We start from the raw sequence: 21,964 nt of genomic DNA, 5'->3' as shown, positions 1-21,964 counted from the left end.
TATCCCTGTGGGAAGCACAACAGTCAACATGGGCCAGTATCCCTGTGGGAAGCACAACAGTCAACATGGGCCAGTATCCCTGTGGGAAGCACAACAGTCAACATGGGCCAGTATCCCTGTGGGAAGCACAACAGTCAACATGGGCCAGTATCCCTGTGGGAAGCACAACAGTCAACATGGGCCAGTATCCCTGTGGGAAGCACAACAGTCAACATGGGCCAGTATCCCTGTGGGAAGCATAAGAGTCATCATGGGCCAGTATCCCTGTGGGAAGCTATGGACACCTAGTGTTCATGGTGAGGCTGTTCTGAAGGGAGTACAGTATTAGAGAGGTGTTCTTAATGTTTTGACACTCAGTGTGTCTCCTTTTTGTGGAGATCATTGTTTGAAACTTTACATTGTTCAACTTTGCCAAAAAGAACACTAAGGAGAACTCAGTTCTATTCCAGAACTCAGTTAAAGAACACTAATGAGGACTCAGTTCTATTCCAGAACACAGGTAAAGAACACTAAGGAGAACTCAGTTCTATTCCAGAACTCAGTTAAAGAACACTAAGGAGAACTCAGTTCTATTCCAGAACTCAGTTAAAGAACACTAAGGAGAACTCAGTTCTATTCCAGAACTCAGTTAAAGAACACTAAGGAGAACTCAGTTCTATTCCAGAACTCAGTTAAAGAACACTAAGGAGAACTCAGTTCTATTCCAGAACTCAGTTAAAGAACACTAAGGAGAACTCAGTTCTATTCCAGAACTCAGTTAAAGAACACCAAGGAGACCTCAGTTCTAATCCAGAACTCAGTTAAAGAACACCAAGGAGACCTCAGTTCTAATCCAGAACTCAGTTAAAGAACACTAAGGAGACCTCGGTTCTAATCCAGAACTCAGTTAAAGAACACCAAGGAGACCTCAGTTCTATTCCAGAACACACGTAAAGAACACCAAGGAGACCTCAGTTCTATTCCAGAACACACGTAAAGAACACCAAGGAGCACTCAGTTCTAATCCAGAACCCAGGTAAAGAACACCAAGGAGCACTCAGTTCTATTCCAGAACACAGGTAAAGAACACCAAGGAGCACTCAGTTCTATTCCAGAACACAGGTAAAGAACACCAAGGAGCACTCAGTTCTATTCCAGAACTCAGTTAAAGAACACTAAGGAGAACTCAGTTCTATTCCAGAACTCAGTTAAAGAACACCAAGGAGACCTCAGTTCTAATCCAGAACTCAGTTAAAGAACACCAAGGAGACCTCAGTTCTATTCCAGAACACACGTAAAGAACACTAAGGAGGACTCAGTTCTAATCCAGAACTCAGTTAAAGAACACCAAGGAGACCTCAGTTCTAATCCAGAACTCAGTTAAAGAACACCAAGGAGACCTCAGTTCTAATCCAGAACTCAGTTAAAGAACACCAAGGAGACCTCAGTTCTATTCCAGAACACACGTAAAGAACACTAAGGAGAACTCAGTTCTATTCCAGAACTCAGTTAAAGAACACTAATGAGGACTCAGTTCTAATCCAGAACTCAGTTAAAGAACACCAAGGAGACCTCAGTTCTAATCCAGAACTCAGTTAAAGAACACCAAGGAGACCTCAGTTCTAATCCAGAACTCAGTTAAAGAACACCAAGGAGACCTCAGTTCTATTCCAGAACACACGTAAAGAACACCAAGGAGCACTCAGTTCTAATCCAGAACTCAGTTAAAGAACACCAAGGAGCACTCAGTTCTAATCCAGAACCCAGGTAAAGAACACCAAGGAGCACTCAGTTCTATTCCAGAACACAGGTAAAGAACACCAAGGAGCACTCAGTTCTATTCCAGAACACAGGTAAAGAACACCAAGGAGCACTCAGTTCTATTCCAGAACCCATGTAAAGAACACCAAGGAGCACTCAGTTCTATTCCAGAACACAGGTAAAGAACACCAAGGAGCACTCAGTTCTATTCCAGAACCCATGTAAAGAACACCAAGGAGCACTCAGTTCTATTCCAGAACCCAGGTAAAGAACCAGAACTCAGTTCTATTCCAGAACACACGTAAAGAACACTAAGGAGCACTCAGTTCTATTCCAGAACCCATGTAAAGATCACCAAGGAGCACTCAGTTCTATTCCAGAACACAGGTAAAGAACACCAGGGAGCACTCAGTTCTACTCAAGAACCCATGTAAAGAACACCAGGAGCACTCAGTTCTATTCCAGAACCCACGTAAAGAACACCAAGGAGACCTCAGTTCTATTCCAGAACACACGTAAAGAACACTAAGGAGCACTCAGTTCTATTCCAGAACACAGGTAAAGAACACCAAGGAGCACTCAGTTCTATTCCAGAACACACGTAAAGAACACTAAGGAGCACTCAGTTCTATTCCAGAACTCAGTTAAAGAACACTAATGAGGACTCAGTTCTAATCCAGAACTCAGTTAAAAAACACCAAGGAGACCTCAGTTCTAATCCAGAACTCAGTTAAAGAACACCAAGGAGACCTCAGTTCTAATCCAGAACTCAGTTAAAGAACACCAAGGAGACCTCAGTTCTATTCCAGAACACACGTAAAGAACACCAAGGAGCACTCAGTTCTAATCCAGAACTCAGTTAAAGAACACCAAGGAGCACTCAGTTCTAATCCAGAACCCAGGTAAAGAACACCAAGGAGCACTCAGTTCTATTCCAGAACACAGGTAAAGAACACCAAGGAGCACTCAGTTCTATTCCAGAACACAGGTAAAGAACACCAGGAGCACTCAGTTCTATTCCAGAACCCACGTAAAGAACACCAAGGAGAACTCAGTTCTATTCCAGAACACACGTAAAGAACACTAAGGAGCACTCAGTTCTATTCCAGAACCCACGTAAAGAACACCAAGGAGAACTCAGTTCTATTCCAGAACACACGTAAAGAACACTAAGGAGCACTCAGTTCTATTCCAGAACACAGGTAAAGAACACCAAGGAGCACTCAGTTCTATTCCAGAACACACGTAAAGAACACCAAGGAGCACTCAGTTCTATTCCAGAACACACGTAAAGAACACCAAGGAGACCTCAGTTCTAATCCAGAACTCAGTTAAAGAACACCAAGGAGACCTCAGTTCTAATCCAGAACTCAGTTAAAGAACACCAAGGAGACCTCAGTTCTATTCCAGAACACACGTAAAGAACACCAAGGAGCACTCAGTTCTAATCCAGAACTCAGTTAAAGAACACCAAGGAGCACTCAGTTCTAATCCAGAACCCAGGTAAAGAACACCAAGGAGCACTCAGTTCTATTCCAGAACACAGGTAAAAAACACCAAGGAGACCTCAGTTCTAATCCAGAACTCAGTTAAAGAACACCAAGGAGACCTCAGTTCTAATCCAGAACTCAGTTAAAGAACACCAAGGAGACCTCAGTTCTATTCCAGAACACACGTAAAGAACACCAAGGAGCACTCAGTTCTAATCCAGAACTCAGTTAAAGAACACCAAGGAGCACTCAGTTCTAATCCAGAACCCAGGTAAAGAACACCAAGGAGCACTCAGTTCTATTCCAGAACACAGGTAAAGAACACCAAGGAGCACTCAGTTCTATTCCAGAACACAGGTAAAGAACACCAAGGAGCACTCAGTTCTATTCCAGAACCCATGTAAAGAACACCAAGGAGCACTCAGTTCTAATCCAGAACCCAGGTAAAGAACACCAAGGAGCACTCAGTTCTATTCCAGAACACAGGTAAAGAACACCAAGGAGCACTCAGTTCTATTCCAGAACACAGGTAAAGAACACCAAGGAGCACTCAGTTCTATTCCAGAACCCATGTAAAGAACACCAAGGAGCACTCAGTTCTATTCCAGAACACACGTAAAGAACACTAAGGAGCACTCAGTTCTATTCCAGAACACACGTAAAAAACACCAAGGAGACCTCAGTTCTAATCCAGAACTCAGTTAAAGAACACCAAGGAGACCTCAGTTCTAATCCAGAACTCAGTTAAAGAACACCAAGGAGACCTCAGTTCTAATCCAGAACTCAGTTAAAGAACACCAAGGAGACCTCAGTTCTATTCCAGAACACACCAGAACACAGTAAAACACCAAGAACACCAAGGAGCACTCAGTTCTAATCCAGAACTCAGTTAAAGAACACCAAGGAGCACTCAGTTCTAATCCAGAACCCAGGTAAAGAACACCAAGGAGCACTCAGTTCTATTCCAGAACACAGGTAAAGAACACCAAGGAGCACTCAGTTCTATTCCAGAACACAGGTAAAGAACACCAAGGAGCACTCAGTTCTATTCCAGAACCCATGTAAAGAACACCAAGGAGCACTCAGTTCTATTCCAGAACACACGTAAAGAACACTAAGGAGCACTCAGTTCTATTCCAGAACCCATGTAAAGATCACCAAGGAGCACTCAGTTCTATTCCAGAACACAGGTAAAGAACACCAGGGAGCACTCAGTTCTACTCAAGAACCCATGTAAAGAACACCAGGAGCACTCAGTTCTATTCCAGAACCCACGTAAAGAACACCAAGGAGCACTCAGTTCTATTCCAGAACACACGTAAAGAACACTAAGGAGCACTCAGTTCTATTCCAGAACACAGGTAAAGAACACCAAGGAGCACTCAGTTCTATTCCAGAACACACGTAAAGAACACTAAGGAGCACTCAGTTCTATTCCAGAACTCAGTTAAAGAACACTAATGAGGACTCAGTTCTAATCCAGAACTCAGTTAAAGAACACCAAGGAGACCTCAGTTCTAATCCAGAACTCAGTTAAAGAACACCAAGGAGACCTCAGTTCTAATCCAGAACTCAGTTAAAGAACACCAAGGAGACCTCAGTTCTATTCCAGAACACACGTAAAGAACACCAAGGAGCACTCAGTTCTAATCCAGAACTCAGTTAAAGAACACCAAGGAGCACTCAGTTCTAATCCAGAACCCAGGTAAAGAACACCAAGGAGCACTCAGTTCTATTCCAGAACACAGGTAAAAAACACCAAGGAGACCTCAGTTCTAAGAACACACCAGAGCACTCAGTTAAAGAACACAGTTAAAGAACACCAAGGAGACCTCAGTTCTAATCCAGAACACAGTTAAAGAACACCAAGGAGACACTCAGTTCTATTCCAGAACACACGTAAAGAACACAGGTAAATAACACCAAGGAGCACTCAGTTCTAATCCAGAACTCAGTTAAAGAACACCAAGGAGAACTCAGTTCTATTTCAGAACACACGTAAAGAACACCAAGGAGCACTCAGTTCTATTCCAGAACCCAAGTAAAGAACCAGAACACAGTAAAGAACAAGGAGCACTCAGTTCTATTCCAGAACACAAGGAGCACTCAGTTCTATTCCAGAACACAGGTAAAGAACACCAAGGAGAACTCAGTTCTATTCCAGAACCCAGGTAAAGAACACTAAGAATCTAAAGAAGCTGAAACTACCAAGTGCCAATGGATGTTCAGACCAGTCAGAACAGATAGAAATGTATCTTCCAGGCTGTATCACAACCGGCCGTGATTGGGAGTCCCGTAGGGGGGCACACAACTGGTCCAACGTCTGGGCAGAGGAACACACCCTTATGTAAAGGGACAGGCCGCTGAGATAATATGCTACCATGGATGGGTTTAGATTAGAACTCACCTGGGTTGCGTTCAGTAGGACACTACGTCGTGGAATTGTGTCAGCTCTATTCAAAGCGTTTCTACCTGCTGAACACAGCCCTGCTGAAGTTAGACTTCTGTAGACTGCATTTTAATCATTACTCTTTTATCATTTGTATTGCATGAATGTTGAACAATGTATGTTCTGGAAATAATCTGGGATTCCAGACATTAAAACTGAGGTCTATAACTTTCTATAATTTACATTTAGTGGTGTGGGGGCTGTGCTTTGGCAAAGTGGGTGGGGTTATATCCTTCCTGTTTGGCCCTGTCCGGGGGTATCATCGGATGGGGCCACAGTGTCTCCTGACCCCTCCTGTCTCAGCCTCTAGTATTTATGCTGCAGTAGTTTATGTGTCGGGGGGCTAAGGTCAGTTTGTTATATCTGGAGTACTTCTCCTGTCCTATTCGGTGTCCTGTGTGAATCTAAGTGTGCGTTCTCTAATTCTCTCCTTCTCTCTTTCTTTCTCTCTCTCGGAGGACCTGAGCCCTAGGACCATGCCCCAGGACTACCTGACATGATGACTCCTTGCTGTCCCCAGTCCACCTGGCCATGCTGCTGCTCCAGTTTCAACTGTTCTGCCTTACTATTATTCGACCATGCTGGTCATTTATGAACATTTGAACATCTTGGCCATGTTCTGTTATAATCTCCACACGGCACAGCCAGAAGAGGACTGGCCACCCCACATAGCCTGGTTCCTCTCTAGGTTTCTTCCTAGGTTTTGGCCTTTCTAGGGAGTTTTTCCTAGCCACCGTGCTTCTACTCCTGCGTTGCTTGCTGTTTGGGGTTTTAGGCTGGGTTTCTGTACAGCACTTTGAGATATCAGCTGATGTACGAAGGGCTATATAAATACATTTGATTTGATTTGATTTGATTTATTAGATACTGATTTGAGAAGTGTTCATATTTTGATATTTAGGTATTTATATTTCTACAGATCAATCAATCAGAAATCAATACATCAACAACAAACATGAACAAAAACATTTAAATAAAAATGGTTTATTCTCTTTAATATAGTATTTGTTCTATCCATAGCAGAAAAGAGCCTCCATGCCACTCAGTGCTATTATAGATCTGACCCCAGGCCAGTGCAGCTCCATACTGACCAACACACATCTCACAGCACAACACCAGTGCCAAACTGACCTGGAGTCAGTCTCTGTATCACATCTGACATCAGCTTATTTGAAAACAGGGGAGTTGAGCTGGGTGGGGTGGGGAGCGGGCAGGGATTTCGGGGGGGGGCAGTTCTAGGAGGCAATATCACACCTCATAGCTTGGATCCGAGACGTTGTGTGTGACTGGGGCCAAGCAACGCTAGAACCCACGTTGTGAAAGATTTAGGTTTAATCCAAGAGTGTTGTGTGTGTTGCAAGTTGACTTCTTGCTCCAGTATGGCTGTAGACTTGGAGGCAGATCGTTTCTGCCACGAAAGGGTCACAAGTTGAGGTAACAAAGGTTTTCCTGGACGGCAAGAAGGAATAGAGACACGATCAAAAGAATGGAAGTCTGGGCTTGTTACAATCTGGGTGTTTCTGTGCGAGTGCAGGTGTGTGTGTGTGGACAGGTGTGAGAATGTGTACATGTCAGGGTTCTCCCCAGGATTATTTATCAAGGTGGTGCAGCTGAGCAGGTGTTTTCCACACCTGTAACTGACATTTCCTGCAATCTACTCATAAATATTTAAGAATGTTATTTTACATAATGGGCCTTCCTCTGACACCTAACGGACCAAAAGCTGTGATCTTTAGCCCACGAACTAAAAGGTCTATAACTCTGTGAACTGTAACCAACAACCTAACAGGTCTATAACTCTGAACTTAACCAACAACCTAACAGGGGGCAGCAGGGTAGCCTAGTGGTTAGAGCGTTGGACTAGTAACCGAAAGGTTGCAAGTTCATATCCCCGAGCTGTTCTACCCCTGAACAGGCAGTTAACCCAGTGTTCCTAGGCCGTCATTGAAAATAAGAATTTGTTCTTAACTGACTTGCCTAGTTAAATAAAGGTAAAATATCTCTGAACATTAACCAACCACCTAACATGTCAGTAACTCTTAACATTAACCAACAACCTAACAGGTCTATAACTCTGTGAGATTTAACCAACAACCTAACAGGACTATAACTCTGAGATTTAACCAACAACTTATTTTGATTCCTTTCAAGAATGTCAGAACCAATGCATAATGTACATATGAATGCTGAGCAAGCAATTCTACACAAGTTGTTATTGTCAGCAATGAAGAAGTGAGTCCTACTTTTGACCAGAGAAGAGGAACAGAAATTGAGGGATGGGCTTTTCATGGTTGAGTTGTTATGTAATAGCTGTTCATATATAATGAGAGATCAGAACAGAACTCAGACATAGAAGACCACAACATCAGAGACCAGAACATCAGAGACCACAACATCAGAGACCAGAACATCAGAGACCACAACATCAGAGAACATCTCAGAGAACATCTCAGACAATACAATCTTCAGCATCTCAACCAACTCTGAACCATGAAGACCCTGACTGCTCTACTCCTCCTGGGACTGCTCTGCTCCCTGCATATGACGTCTGCAGGTGTGTGTGTGTGTGTGTGTGTGTGTGTGTGTGTGTGTGTGTGTGTGTGTGTGTGTGTGTGTGTGTGTGTGTGTGTGTGTGTGTGTGTGTGTGTGTGTGTGTGTGTGTGTGTGTGTGTGTGTGTGTGTGTGTGTGTGTGTGTGTGTGTGTGTGAAGGGGTGTGTGTGTGTGAAGGGTGTGTGTGTGTGTGTGTGTGTGTGTGTGTGTGTGTGTGTGTGTGTGTGTGTGTGTGTGTGTGTGTGTGTGTGTGTGGTGTGTGTGTGTGTGTGTGTGTGTGTGTGTGTGTGTGTGTGTGTGTGTGTGTGTGTGTGTGTGTGTGTGTGTGTGTGTGTGTGTGTGTGTGTGTGTGTGTGTGTTGGGTGTGTGTGTGTGTGTGTGTGTGTGTGTGTGTGTGTGTGTGTGTGTGTGTGTGTGTGTGTGTGTGTGTGTGTGTGGGTGTGTGTGTGTGTGTGTGTGTGTGTGTGTGTGTGTGTGTGTGTGTGTGTGTGTGTGTGTGTGTGTGTGTGTGTGTGTGTGTGTGTGTGTGTGTGTGTGTGTGTGTGTGTGTGTGTGTGTGTGTGTGTGTGTGTGTGTGTGTGTGTGTGTGTGTGTGTGTGTGTGTGTGTGTGTGTGTGTGTGTGTGTGTGTGTGTGTGTGTGTGTGTGTGTGTGTGTGTGTGTGTGTGTGTGTGTGTGTGTGTGTGTGTGTGTGTGTGTGTGTGTTGGGGAGTGGATGACTACCCATATTGTGTAATACGCTGGAGCTCTTTATGTTAACTGTGGTTTATGATCATTTGTTTACAGGTGTCATTAAATTGGAAAAGTCAACTGAATGCTGTATAAAGTTCAGCGCGAGGATCCCTCTTCAACAAGTGGTTTCTTTTAGAACAACCTCCAGTAGCTGCCCTCGCAAAGCACTGATGTAAGTAAGCATAGTCTACTCTAAACTGTAAACATCTGGGCTAGCCTGGTCCCAGATCTGTTTGTGACTTCACGTCAACTCCTTGTCATGCCAAACACGACCAGGAGTGACAAGGAGTTGGTATGATAGCACAAACACACCTGGAACCAGGCTACATCCAGGCTACACTGTACAAGACAAGACGGAGCCGTTCATATTACAGACTGGATGTTCTGAGAGACAATGTGTTGTGTATCTGTTGCAGTTTCACCACAAAGAAAGGGAAGACATTTTGTGTTGACCCTTCTGAAGCCTGGGTCCAGAGTCATGTGACCAAGATTGAGAGCAGACCACAATGATGTAATCAACCACCATCACCCCCTAACACCTCAACCCTTGTTGGTGCACTTTAAAGGGAATAGGTTGCCATTAGTGATGCAGACCTTGTCATGCATGTCAATATCCTATCTGAGATTGGTATGGATTAGATTCAATGTAATGTACTAGGTTAATATCCTATCTGAGATTGGTATAGAGGAGGTTCAATGTAATGTACTAGGTCTAGATTAAACTAATTGTTTATTTTTCAATAACTGTAAACAAATTTGATATATCCTGTGAAAGAGTGGTTCATGTTATTCAATTAATGAATTTACAGATATTCATTTTTTGTAACTAGATATTTTATACTGATATAGATATTAATGGGTTGTAACTAGGTCTATTCTACTATACTGATATATATATTGATGGGTTGTAACTAGGTCTATTCTACTATACTGATATAGATATTGATGGGTTGTAACTAGGTCTATTCTACTATACTTATATAGATATTAATGGGTTGTAACTAGGTCTATTCTACTGATATAGATATTAATGGGTTGTAACTAGGTCTATTCTACTATACTGATATAGATATTAATGGATTGTAACTAGGTCTATTCTACTATACTGATATAGATATTGATGGGTTGTAACTAGGTCTATTCTACTGATATAGATATTAATGGGTTGTAACTAGGTCTATTCTACTGATATAGATATTAATGGGTTGTAACTAGGTCTATTCTACTGATATAGATATTAATGGGTTGTAACTAGGTCTATTCTACTGATATATATATTAATGGGTTGTAACTAGGTCTATTCTACTATACTGATATAGATATTGATGGGTTGTAACTAGGTCTATTCTACTGATATAGATATTAATGGGTTGTAACTAGGTCTATTCTACTGATATAGATATTAATGGGTTGTAACTAGGTCTATTCTACTGATATAGATATTAATGGGTTGTAACTAGGTCTATAATACTATACTGATATAGATATTGATGGGTTGTAACTAGGTCTATTCTACTAACACAGATATTGTATTTTTCTATGATACTTTCAACCGTTCTGTCGTTTTATTAATAAATGACGGCTTCTGAAGAATTCTCTGATATTAATTTTAACATTTGATTTTAGTGCCTCTAAATGGGGTATGATAGAGGGTGCCAAGCGCACCGGTTAGAGTGCGTCAAGAACTGCCACTCTACTGGATTTTCAGTTTCCTGTGTGTATCATGAATGGTCGACTACACAAAGGACATCCAGCCAACTTGACACAACTGTGGGAAGCATTGGAGTCAACATGTGGAGGCGTTGTGGTGCCTTCTTCACGACAAATAAATAAATATTGAAGTATTTTATTTTACATAATGGTGCTGTCAGTCCACCAGGTGGCGCCGCTCGAACATTCTTTGGGGGAGAACTCTGTGTGTCTGTATGTTACCTCCTCTCTGTCCATCATGTTGCATTGGATCCACTTATTGCCTTGGTGTCTGTGTTGGAGATGGTCTGTTCATTCAGCACTGGATCTGAGGGACACAGAACATGGTAGTCAGGAGACCATCTCTTTCCAATTCACTCTTCATCAGTACAGGTCAAGTTTAAAGGGACAGTGAGAGATTCACTCTTCATCAGTACAGGTCAAGTTTAAAGGGACAGTGAGAGATTCACTCTTCATCAGTACAGGTCAAGTTTAAAGGGACAGTGAGAGATTCACTCTTCATCAGTACAGATCAAAGTTTAAAGGGACAGTGAGAGATTCACTCTTCATCAGTACAGATCAAGTTTAAAGGGACAGTGAGAGATTCACTCTTCATCAGTACAGATCAACGTTTAAAGGGACAGTGAGAGATTTCTGCAATAAAGTTCTGTTACAGTCAGATGAATAAGGGCTTAAAGGGATACTTCGGGATTTTTGCAATGATGTCCTTTCTCTACTGCAGGCATGCTAGCAGATACCCATAGACTTCCAGTCATTGTGCTAATGCTAGTTAGCATTGGCTCGCGAAACTTCCTCTAACTTCCTTCATACTGGACACAGAAACATAAAAACAACAAGTTCAACTGACTATGGAGAAGTACAGGTTCTTGCAAAAGTATTCATCCCCCTCATCCCCCTTGGCATTTTTCCTATTTTGTTGCATTACAACATGTAATTTAAATAGATTTTAATTTGGATTTCATGTAATGGACGTACACAAAATAGTCCAAAAATAACTTCTTTCAAGTTTTTCCCAAAAATAAAAAACAGAATTCTGGTGCGTGCATATATATCCACCCCTGTTGCTATTTATCCCCTAAATAAGATCTGATGAAACCAATTACCTTCAGAAGTCACATAATTAGTCAAATAAAGTCCAACAAAGCCCTTTGAAATGAATTTAATTCCGGGAGAGGAGAGAGAGAGAGAGAGAGAGAGAGAGAGAGAGAGAGAGAGAGAGAGAGAGAGAGAGAGAGTCACTCCCTTGGTTAGGCCAGGGTGTGACTAAGGTGGGCATTCTATGTTCATTTTCTATGTTTGGGATTTCTGTGTGTTTGGCCGGGTGTGGTTCTCAATCAGAGGCAGCTAGCTGTCTATCGTTGTCTCTGATTGAGAACCATACTTAGGCAGCCTGTTTTCCCACTGTTAGTTGTGGGTGGTTATATTCTGTTGAGTGTTTGTTGCACCTGTCAGAACTGTTTCGGCTATTCTTTTGTTATTTTGTATTCAGTGTTCAGTCAGAATAAATCACATGAACACGTATCACCACGCTGCACCTTGGTCTTCACCTTCTTCCCACGACACCCATTACAGAGAGAGAGATACATTGTATCATTTTCAATGTCACGTTCTGACCTTAGTTCCTGACCTTTGTCTTTGTTTTAGTTGGTCAGGGCGTGAGTTGGGGTGGGCAGTCTATGTTTGTTTTTCTATGTTGGTTTGAGTTTTGGCCTGGTATGGTTCTCAATCAGAGGCAGGTGTCGTTAGTTGTCTCTGATTGAGAATCATACTTAGGTAGCCTGTTTCCACCTGGGTTTCACTGTTGGTTTTTGAGTTTGCCCTGGTATGGTTCTCAATCAGAGGCAGGTGTCGTTAGTTGTCTCTGATTGAGAATCATACTTTGGTAGCCTGTTTCCACCTGGGTTTCACTGTTGGTTTTTGTGTTTGCCCTGGTATGGTTCTCAATCAGAGGCAGGTGTCGTTAGTTGTCTCTGATTGAGAATCATACTTAGGTAGCCTGTTTCCACCTGGGTTTCTATGTTGGTTTTTGAGTTTGCCCTGGTATGGTTCTCAATCAGAGGCAGGTGTCGTCATTGTGTCCTCCTCCCAGAGCGCTAAGAACCTTGGCGTGATCCTGGACAACACCCTGTCGTTCTCAACTAACATCAAGGCGGTGGCCCGTTCTTGTAGGTTCATGCTCTACAACATCCGCAGAGTACGACACTGCCTCACACAGGAAGCAGCGCAGGTCCTAATCCAGGCACTTGTCATCTCCCGTCTGGATTACTGCAACTCGCTGTTGGCTGGGCTCCCTGCCTGTGCCATTAAACCCCTACAACTCATCCAGAACGCCGCTGCCCGTCTGGTGTTCAACCTTCCCAAGTTCTCTCACGTCACCCCGCTCCTCCGCTCTCTCCACTGGCTTCCAGTTGAAGCTCGCATCCGCTACAAGACCATGGTGCTTGCCTACGGAGCTGTGAGGGGAACGGCACCTCAGTACCTCCAGGCTCTGATCAGGCCCTACACCCAAACAAGGGCACTGCGTTCATCCACCTCTGGCCTGCTCGCCTCCCTACCACTGAGGAAGTACAGTTCCCGCGCAGCCCAGTCAAAACTGTTCGCTGCTCTGGCCCCCCAATGGTGGAACAAACTCCCTCACGACGCCAGGACAGCGGAGTCAATCACCACCTTCCGGAGACACCTGAAACCCCACCTCTTTCAGGAATACCTAGGATAGGATAAAGTAATCCTTCTCACCTTCTCTCTCCTTCTCACCCCCTTTAAAAGATTTAGATGCACTATTGTAAAGTGGCTGTTCCACTGGATGTCTTAAGGTGAACGCACCAATTTGTAAGTCGCTCTGGATAAGAGCGTCTGCTAAATGACTTAAATGTAAATGTATGTAAATGTTAGTTGTCTCTGATTGAGAATCATACTTAGGTAGCCTGTTTCCACCTGGGTTTTGTGGGTGTTTATTTCTGTTTTCAGTCTTTGTGTTTCTGCACCAGACAGAACTGTTTCGGTTGTTTCTTTGTTGTTTTGTTATTCAGTGTTCAGTTTACTTTATTAAAAAGATGAACAGGTGCTGCGCATTGGTCCTCACCTTCTTCCCACGACAGCCGTCACAATCAAGCCTCAAAGTTATTCAGCAAACATGTTACATTGTAACAGAAAGTCAACCAAGTTGTTACTATCATAAATATATTTTTTAACAAGAGAAATAGTTATGTTTCTCCCATGTCAGATGCTGCAGATCATTTAAAGACTTCATACTGGCAGTGTACAAGATAACACTATTATGACATCACACAACAGAACACTATTATGACATCACGCAACAGAACACTATTATGACATCACACAACAGAACACTATTATGACATCACACAACAGAACACTACAACTGGAACGACACTCTCAGAAACGGTTGCACACAAAGAAATGGTCAAAGCACATTATAAAATACCCTGTTTCTTAATGAATATGTTTGTTATTTGCGTGCCAGTTCAGTTACTGTCAGTCCCTCCCTGTTTCCACCAGTAACTCTGTGCAGTACTGTGAACTCTGGCTTCAAGTTATTACAAACATTTTGAGAATAACAATGAGCGAAGAGCGCTGCAGTGTTTGTTCTTAGAAAAGCCGCAGTCATTTGCATCATACGAAGTTCTGGTGACAGAACGGGGAAGTGAGAGTTATATTAAAAAGAGACGTCTCTCTTTACTTGAATCTTTCTGATCTGAACTGAAACAGGATACTTGGTTCAGTGCGTGTGTCAGCTAAATATCTATCTTCTACTGAACCCTAATTAATTATATAGATAGAGAGACATGGGTCAGTCAGTACAATTATATAGACAGATGGGTCAGTCAGTATGATTGTAGAGCCAGATGGGTCAGTCAGTATGATTGTATAGACAGATGGGTCAGTCAGTATGATTGTATAACAGATGGGTCAGTCAGTATGATTGTAGAGACAGATGGGTCAGTCAGTATGATTGTAGAGCCAGATGGGTCAGTCAGTATGATTGTAGAGCCAGATGGGTCAGTCAGTATGATTGTAGAGACAGATGGGTCAGTCAGTATGATTGTAGAGCCAGATGGGTCAGTCAGTATGATTGTATAGACAGATGGGTCTGTCAGTATGATTATATAGACAGATGGGTCTGTCAGTATGATTGTAGAGACAGATGGGTCAGTCAGTATGATTGTATAACAGATGGGTCAGTCAGTATGATTGTATAACAGATGGGTCAGTCAGTATGATTGTATAACAGATGGGTCAGTCAGTATGATTGTAGAGACAGATGAGTCAATCAGTATGATTGTATAACAGATGGGTCAGTCAGTATGATTGTAGAGACAGATGGGTCAGTCAGTATGATTGTATAACAGATGGGTCAGTCAGTATGATTATATAGACAGATGGGTCTGTCAGTATGATTGTAGAGACAGATGGGTCAGTCAGTATGATTGTATAACAGATGGGTCAGTCAGTATGATTGTATAACAGATGGGTCAGTCAGTATGATTGTATAACAGATGGGTCAGTCAGTATGATTGTAGAGACAGATGGGTCAGTCAGTATGATTGTATAACAGATGGGTCAGTCAGTATGATTGTAGAGACAGATGGGTCAGTCAGTATGATTGTATAACAGATGGGTCAGTCAGTATGATTGTATAATCAAATAAATTTTATTTATATAGCCCTTCGTACATCAGCTGATATCTCAAAGTGCTGTACAGAAACCCAGCCTAAAACCCCAAACAGCAAACAATGCAGGTGTAAAAGCACGGTGGCTAGGAAAAACTCCCTAGAAAGATAACAGATGGGTCAGTCAGTATGATTGTATAACAGATGGGTCAGTCAGTATGATTGTATAACAAATGGGTCAGTCAGTATGATTGTATAACAGATGGGTCAGTCAGTATGATTGTATAACAGATGGGTCAGTCAGTATGATTGTAGAGACAGATGGGTCAGTCAGTATGATTGTAGAGACAGATGGGTCAGTCAGTATGATTGTATAACAGATGGGTCAGTCAGTATGATTGTAGAGCCAGATGGGTCAGTCAGTATGATTGTATAACAGATGGGTCAGTCAGTATGATTGTAGAGCCAGATGGGTCAGTCAGTATGATTGTATAACAGATGGGTCAGTCAGTATGATTGTAGAGCCAGATGGGTCAGTCAGTATGATTGTATACCAGATGGGTCAGTCAGTATGATTGTAGAGACAGATGGGTCAGTCAGTATGATTGTATAACAGATGGGTCAGTCAGTATGATTGTATAGACAGATGGGTCAGTCAGTATGATTGTATAACAGATGGGTCAGTCAGTATGATTGTAGAGCCAGATGGGTCAGTCAGTATGATTGTATACCAGATGGGTCAGTCAGTATGATTGTAGAGACAGATGGGTCAGTCAGTATGATTGTAGAGACAGATGGGTCAGTCAGTATGATTGTATAACAGATGGGTCAGTCAGTATGATTGTATAGACAGATGGGTCAGTCAGTATGATTGTATAACAGATGGGTCAGTCAGTATGATTGTAGAGCCAGATGGGTCAGTCAGTATGATTGTATACCAGATGGGTCAGTCAGTATGATTGTAGAGACAGATGGGTCAGTCAGTATGATTGTAGAGACAGATGGGTCAGTCAGTATGATTGTATAACAGATGGGTCAGTCAGTATGATTGTATAGACAGATGGGTCAGTCAGTATGATTGTAGAGACAGATGGGTCAGTCAGTATGATTGTAGAGCCAGATGGGTCAGTCAGTATGATTGTATAGACAGATGGGTCAGTCAGTATGATTGTATAACAGATGGGTCAGTCAGTATGATTGTATAACAGATGGGTCAGTCAGTATGATTGTATAGACAGATGGGTCAGTCAGTATGATTGTATAGACAGATGGGTCAGTCAGTATGATTGTATAACAGATGGGTCAGTCAGTATGATTGTATAACAGATGGGTCAGTCAGTATGATTGTATAGACAGATGGGTCAGTCAGTATGATTACATATCAGGCCTACAGGAAGTCTTCTGTCATTTTGAATACAGAACATATAATGGAATCATTTTTCTAGAATTTCTTGAAATTATATTTTACAGTGAAAGGCTGTTTCTGCTCAGTGTGAAGCGAGAGTGAGTGTGAGTGTGGGTAGAGATAGAGTAGAGAGATAGAGTCTACAGTAGTCTAGTGAAGTTGGTGTGAGTGTGGGGAGAGATACAGAGTCTACTGTAGTCTAGTGAAGTTGGTGTGAGTGTGGGGAGAGATACAGAGTCTACAGTAGTCTAGTGAATTTGGTGTGAGTGTGGAGAGAGTACAGTAGTCTAGTGAAGTTGGTGTGAGTGTAGGGAGAGATACTGAGTCTACAGTAGTCTAGTGAAGTTGGTGTGAGTGTAGGGAGAGTACAGTAGTCTAGTGAAGTTGGTGTGAGTGTGGAGAGAGTACAGTAGTCTAGTGAAGTTGGTGTGAGTGTAGGGAGAGTACAGTAGTCTAGTGAAGTTGGTGTGAGTGTGGGGAGAGTACGGTAGTCTAGTGAAGTTGGTGTGAGTGTAGGGAGAGATACTGAGTCTACAGTAGTCTAGTGAAGTTGGTGTGAGTGTAGGGAGAGATACTGAGTCTACAGTAGTCTAGTGAAGTTGGTGTGAGTGTGGGGAGAGATACTGAGTCTACAGTAGTCTAGTGAAGTTGGTGTGAGTGTGGGGAGAGATACTGAGTCTACAGTAGTCTAGTGAAGTTGGTGTGAGTGTAGGGAGAGATACTGAGTCTACAGTAGTCTAGTGAAGTTGGTGTGAGTGTGGGGAGAGATACTGAGTCTACAGTACTCTAGTGAAGTTGGTGTGAGTGTGGGGAGAGATACTGAGTCTACAGTAGTCTAGTGAAGTTGGTGTGAGTGTAGGGAGAGATACTGAGTCTACAGTAGTCTAGTGAAGTTGGTGTGAGTGTGGGGAGAGATACTGAGTCTACAGTACTCTAGTGAAGTTGGTGTGAGTGTGGGGAGAGATACTGAGTCTACAGTAGTCTAGTGAAGTTGGTGTGAGTGTAGGGAGAGTACAGTAGTCTGCCCATAGTATAACAAAACATTTCCTGTCCTTGTTTTGTGAAAAGCCAGGGATGGGTTTGGATAAATGTAACCACTCTCACATTCATAGACAGAGCTACGGATGGAAGGACTGACCATCCATGATGTCAACATGATAGTTTTAACCATGTTCTCAGGATATACAGTGGGTGTTTACATTTCCTATGTTTTAAATTATAGTAAAATAAGCCTATGACAGTTCAACTAAACTCAAGAAGCATTTAGAAGTTATATTCTTCAAGAATCAATGCGTGTATATCATTAATTTATTAGTCCAATAATGGATATAGCAACTGTAGAATGTTTTTGTTATGACTCGACCAGGGATCAAACCACCAACCTTCCAAACTGAGGGAAGACACAAACCACACCACACTACATCTGAGATGAATTGATATAAAAAGACTCTATGATTTAATTTCACTATGATGTAAAGGTTAACAGTATGCTACAGGTTTTAAATCAAAATACACACATCCTAAAATCTGCATTTAAAAGTTGAAAGACACATAGTTGATTTCACGAATGACTTACAAACTAGTTGGTTATGATGTAGAGAATTTAATTTAATCTTAATTGTTCTTGTATTTGATGTAATGTATCATATAGTATATAGTCCACTTTAATATCCTTCCATTGATATGCAATTCTCCAGTAAATGTATTCTGAGTATTTCAGAAAATAGCAGCGCTGCTGAACATCCTGGAGGAAACAGAGTTACAGAGAATTGAGGAAGAGGAACCAGACCTCAGACATAGAACCAGAGCATCAGCTAGACTTCTGACACAGAACCAGACCAGAGCATCAGAGACCAGAGCATAAGAGACCAGAACATCAGAGACCAGAACATCAGAGACCAGAACATCAGAGACCAGAACATCAGAGACCAGAACATCAGAGACCAGAGCATCAGAGACCAGAACATCAGAGACCACAACATCAGAGACCACAACATCAGAGACCACAACATCAGAGACCACAGCATCAGAAAACATCTCAGACAATACAATCTTCAGCATCTCAACCATCTCTGAACCATGAAGACCCTGACTGCTCTACTCCTCCTGGGACTGCTCTGCTCCCTGCATATGACGTCTGCACAGGGTACGTGCGTGTGTGTGTGTGTGTGTGTGTGTGTGTGTGTGTGTGTGTGTGTGTGTGTGTGTGTGTGTGTGTGTGTGTGTGTGTGTGTGTGTGTGTGTGTGTGTGTGTGTGTGTGTAGCAATGCTGTGTAATACACTGTTGGAGACACACCTGGTGATCTTTATGTTAACTGTGGTTTATGATCATTTGTTTGCAGGTGTCATCGCGTTGGAAACGTCAACTGACTGCTGTATGAAATTCAGCGCGAGGATCCCTCTTCAACAAGTGGTTTCTCTCAGAACAACCTCCAGTAGCTGCCCTCGCAAAGCACTGATGTAAGTAAGCATAGTCTACTGTAAACTGTAAACATCTGGGCTAGCCTGGTCCCAGATCTGTTTGTGACTTCACGTCAACTCCTTGTCATGCCAAACACGACCAGGAGTGACAAGGAGTTGGTATGATAGCACAAACACACCTGGAACCAGGCTACATCCAGGCTACACTGTACAAGACAAGACGGAGCCGTTCATATTACAGACTGGATGTTCTGAGAGACAATGTGTTGTGTATCTGTTGCAGTTTCACCACAAAGAAAGGGAAGACATTTTGTGTTGACCCTTCTGAAGCCTGGGTCCAGAGTCATGTGACCAAGATTGAGAGCAGACCACAATGATGTCATCAACCACCATCACCCCCTAACACTCCAACCCCTTGTTGGTGAACTATAAAGGGAATAGGTTGCCATTAGTGACGCAAACCTTGTCATGCATGTCAATACCCTATCTGAGATTGGTATGGATTAGGTTCAATGTAATGTACTAGGTTAATATCCTATCTGAGATTGGTATAGAGGAGGTTCAATGTAATGTACTAGGTTAATATCCTATCTGAGATTGGTATGGATTAGGTTCAATGTAATGTACTAGGTTAATATCCTATCTGAGATTGGTATGGATTAGGTTCAATGTAATGTACTAGGTTAATATGCTATCTGAGACTGGTATAGAGGAGGTTCAATGTAATGTACTAGGTTAATATGCTATCTGAGATTGGTATAGAGGAGGTTCAATGTAATGTACTAGGTCTAGGATATACTAATTGTTTATTTTTCAATAACTGTAAAACATATTTGACATGTAACTATTCAGTAACCTATTTAATATTTTATATTTTGTAAAGCCGTTAAAATTTCAAATATCCTGTGAAAGAGTGGTTAATATGATTCAATTCATGTATTAATGGATATATATGGGTTGTAACTAGGTCTAATCTACTGATATATATATTGGTGGTTGTAACTAGGTCTATTCTACTGATATAGATATTAATGGGTTGTAACTAGGTCTATTCTACTGATATAGATATTAATGGGTTGTAACTAGGTCTATTCTACTATACTGATATAGATATTAATGGGTTGTAACTAGGTCTATTCTACTATACTGATATAGATATTAATGGGTTGTAACTAGGTCTATTCTACTGATATAGATATTAATGGGTTGTAACTAGGTCTATTCTACTGATATAGATATTAATGGGTTGTAACTAGGTCTATTCTACTATACTGATATAGATATTAATGGGTTGTAACTAGGTCTACTATACTGATATAGATATTGATGGGTTGTAACTAGGTCTATTCTACTATACTGATATAGATATTAATGGGTTGTAACTAGGTCTATTCTACTGATATAGATATTAATGGGTTGTAACTAGGTCTATTCTACTGATATAGATATTGATGGGTTGTAACTAGGTCTATTCTACTGATATAGATATTAATGGCTTGTAACTAGGTCTATTCTACTGATATAGATATTGATGGGTTGTAACTAGGTCTATTCTACTATACTGATATATATATTAATGGGTTGTAACTAGGTCTATTCTACTATACTGATATATATATTAATGGGTTGTAACTAGGTCTATTCTACTATACTGATATAGATATTGATGGGTTGTAACTAGGTCTATTCTACTGATATAGCTATTAATGGGTTGTAACTAGGTCTATTCTACTGATATAGCTATTAATGGGTTGTAACTAGGTCCATTCTACTATACTGATATAGATATTGATGGGTTGTAACTAGGTCTATTCTACTGATATAGCTATTAATGGGTTGTAACTAGGTCTATTCTACTATACTGATATATATATTGATGGGTTGTAACTAGGTCTATTCTACTGATACATATATTAATGGGTTGTAACTAGGTCTATTCTACTATACTGATATAGATATTAATGGGTTGTAACTAGGTCTATTCTACTATACTGATATAGATATTAATGGGTTGTAACTAGGGCTATTCTACTGATATAGATATTGATGGGTTGTAACTAGGTCTATTCTACTGATATAGATATTAATGGGTTGTAACTAGGTCTATTCTACTGATATAGATATTAATGGGTTGTAACTAGGTCTATTCTACTGATATAGATATTAATGGGTTGTAACTAGGTCTATTCTACTGATGTAGATATTAATGGGTTGTAACTAGGTCTATTCTACTGATGTAGATATTAATGGGTTGTAACTAGGTCTATTCTACTGATGTAGATATTAATGGGTTGTAACTAGGTCTATTCTACTGATATAGATATTAATGGGTTGTAACTAGGTCTATTCTACTGATATAGATATTAATGGGTTGTAACTAGGTCTATTCTACTGATGTAGATATTAATGGGTTGTAACTAGGTCTATTCTACTGATGTAGATATTAATGGGTTGTAACTAGGTCTATTCAACTGATGTAGATATTGTATTTTTCTACTATACTGTCAACTGTTGTGCATCTGTTGTTTTTTAAATAAATGAAGCCTTCTGAAGAATTCTATGATATTCATTCCAGTGTTAGATTTAAGTGCCTTTAAACGGGGTACGGTAGTAGGTGTCAGACGCACCGGTCTGACTTTGTCAAGGACTGCCACGCTGTTGGATATTCCTTCCTCAAAGGTTTCCTGTGTGTATCATGAATAGTCCAACGAACATCCAGACAACTTCACACAACTGTGGGAAAAAATTGGAGTCAACATGTGGAACGCTTTCAACACAATGTTTTCCTCAATCCGCTCTACAATAATCTCCAACACTGCTGGGTTTTTCATCCTCA

At 41.5% G+C, this 21,964-nt stretch overlaps 2 protein-coding genes and 1 long non-coding RNA gene across 4 annotated transcripts; 2 read left to right on the top strand and 1 right to left on the bottom strand.

Annotated features, from left to right (window-relative positions):
• Positions 1–6,647: 6,647 nt before the first annotated feature.
• Positions 6,648–11,624, bottom strand: LOC135565423 (uncharacterized). Its single transcript, XR_010461621.1, has 2 exons — positions 10,894–11,624; positions 6,648–7,128 (listed from the first exon to the last, which is right to left on the bottom strand). It is a non-coding gene; the product is annotated as an uncharacterized LOC135565423 (long non-coding RNA).
• On the top strand, positions 8,015–21,683 carry LOC135565422 (C-C motif chemokine 13-like). Of its 2 annotated transcripts, XR_010461620.1 has the most exons (4): positions 8,015–8,233; positions 9,016–9,133; positions 9,378–9,671; positions 19,655–21,683. XR_010461620.1 is itself a non-coding variant. In XM_065012461.1 (3 exons), the coding sequence occupies exons 1-3, from the start codon at positions 8,170–8,172 to the stop codon at positions 9,469–9,471; spliced, it is 276 nt and encodes a 91-aa protein (XP_064868533.1). In that variant the 5' UTR covers positions 8,015–8,169; the 3' UTR covers positions 9,472–10,554. The 2 variants fall into 2 exon arrangements, 1 of the variants encoding a protein (XP_064868533.1); XM_065012461.1 differs by lacking the exon at positions 19,655–21,683 and having other exon boundaries at positions 9,378–10,554.
• Positions 16,567–19,647, top strand: LOC135565421 (C-C motif chemokine 13-like). The gene is made up of 3 exons (XM_065012460.1): positions 16,567–18,853; positions 19,050–19,167; positions 19,412–19,647. The coding sequence occupies exons 1-3, from the start codon at positions 18,787–18,789 to the stop codon at positions 19,503–19,505; spliced, it is 279 nt and encodes a 92-aa protein (XP_064868532.1). The 5' UTR covers positions 16,567–18,786; the 3' UTR covers positions 19,506–19,647.
• Positions 21,684–21,964: the final 281 nt, after the last annotated feature.

Source organism: Oncorhynchus nerka, linkage group LG27 (genome assembly GCF_034236695.1).
Source record: "Oncorhynchus nerka isolate Pitt River linkage group LG27, Oner_Uvic_2.0, whole genome shotgun sequence".
In the NCBI taxonomy this organism is placed as follows: domain Eukaryota; kingdom Metazoa; phylum Chordata; class Actinopteri; order Salmoniformes; family Salmonidae; genus Oncorhynchus; species Oncorhynchus nerka.
Note: the sequence above shows the minus strand (reverse complement) of the source record. Positions and strands in the feature narration are given on the sequence as shown.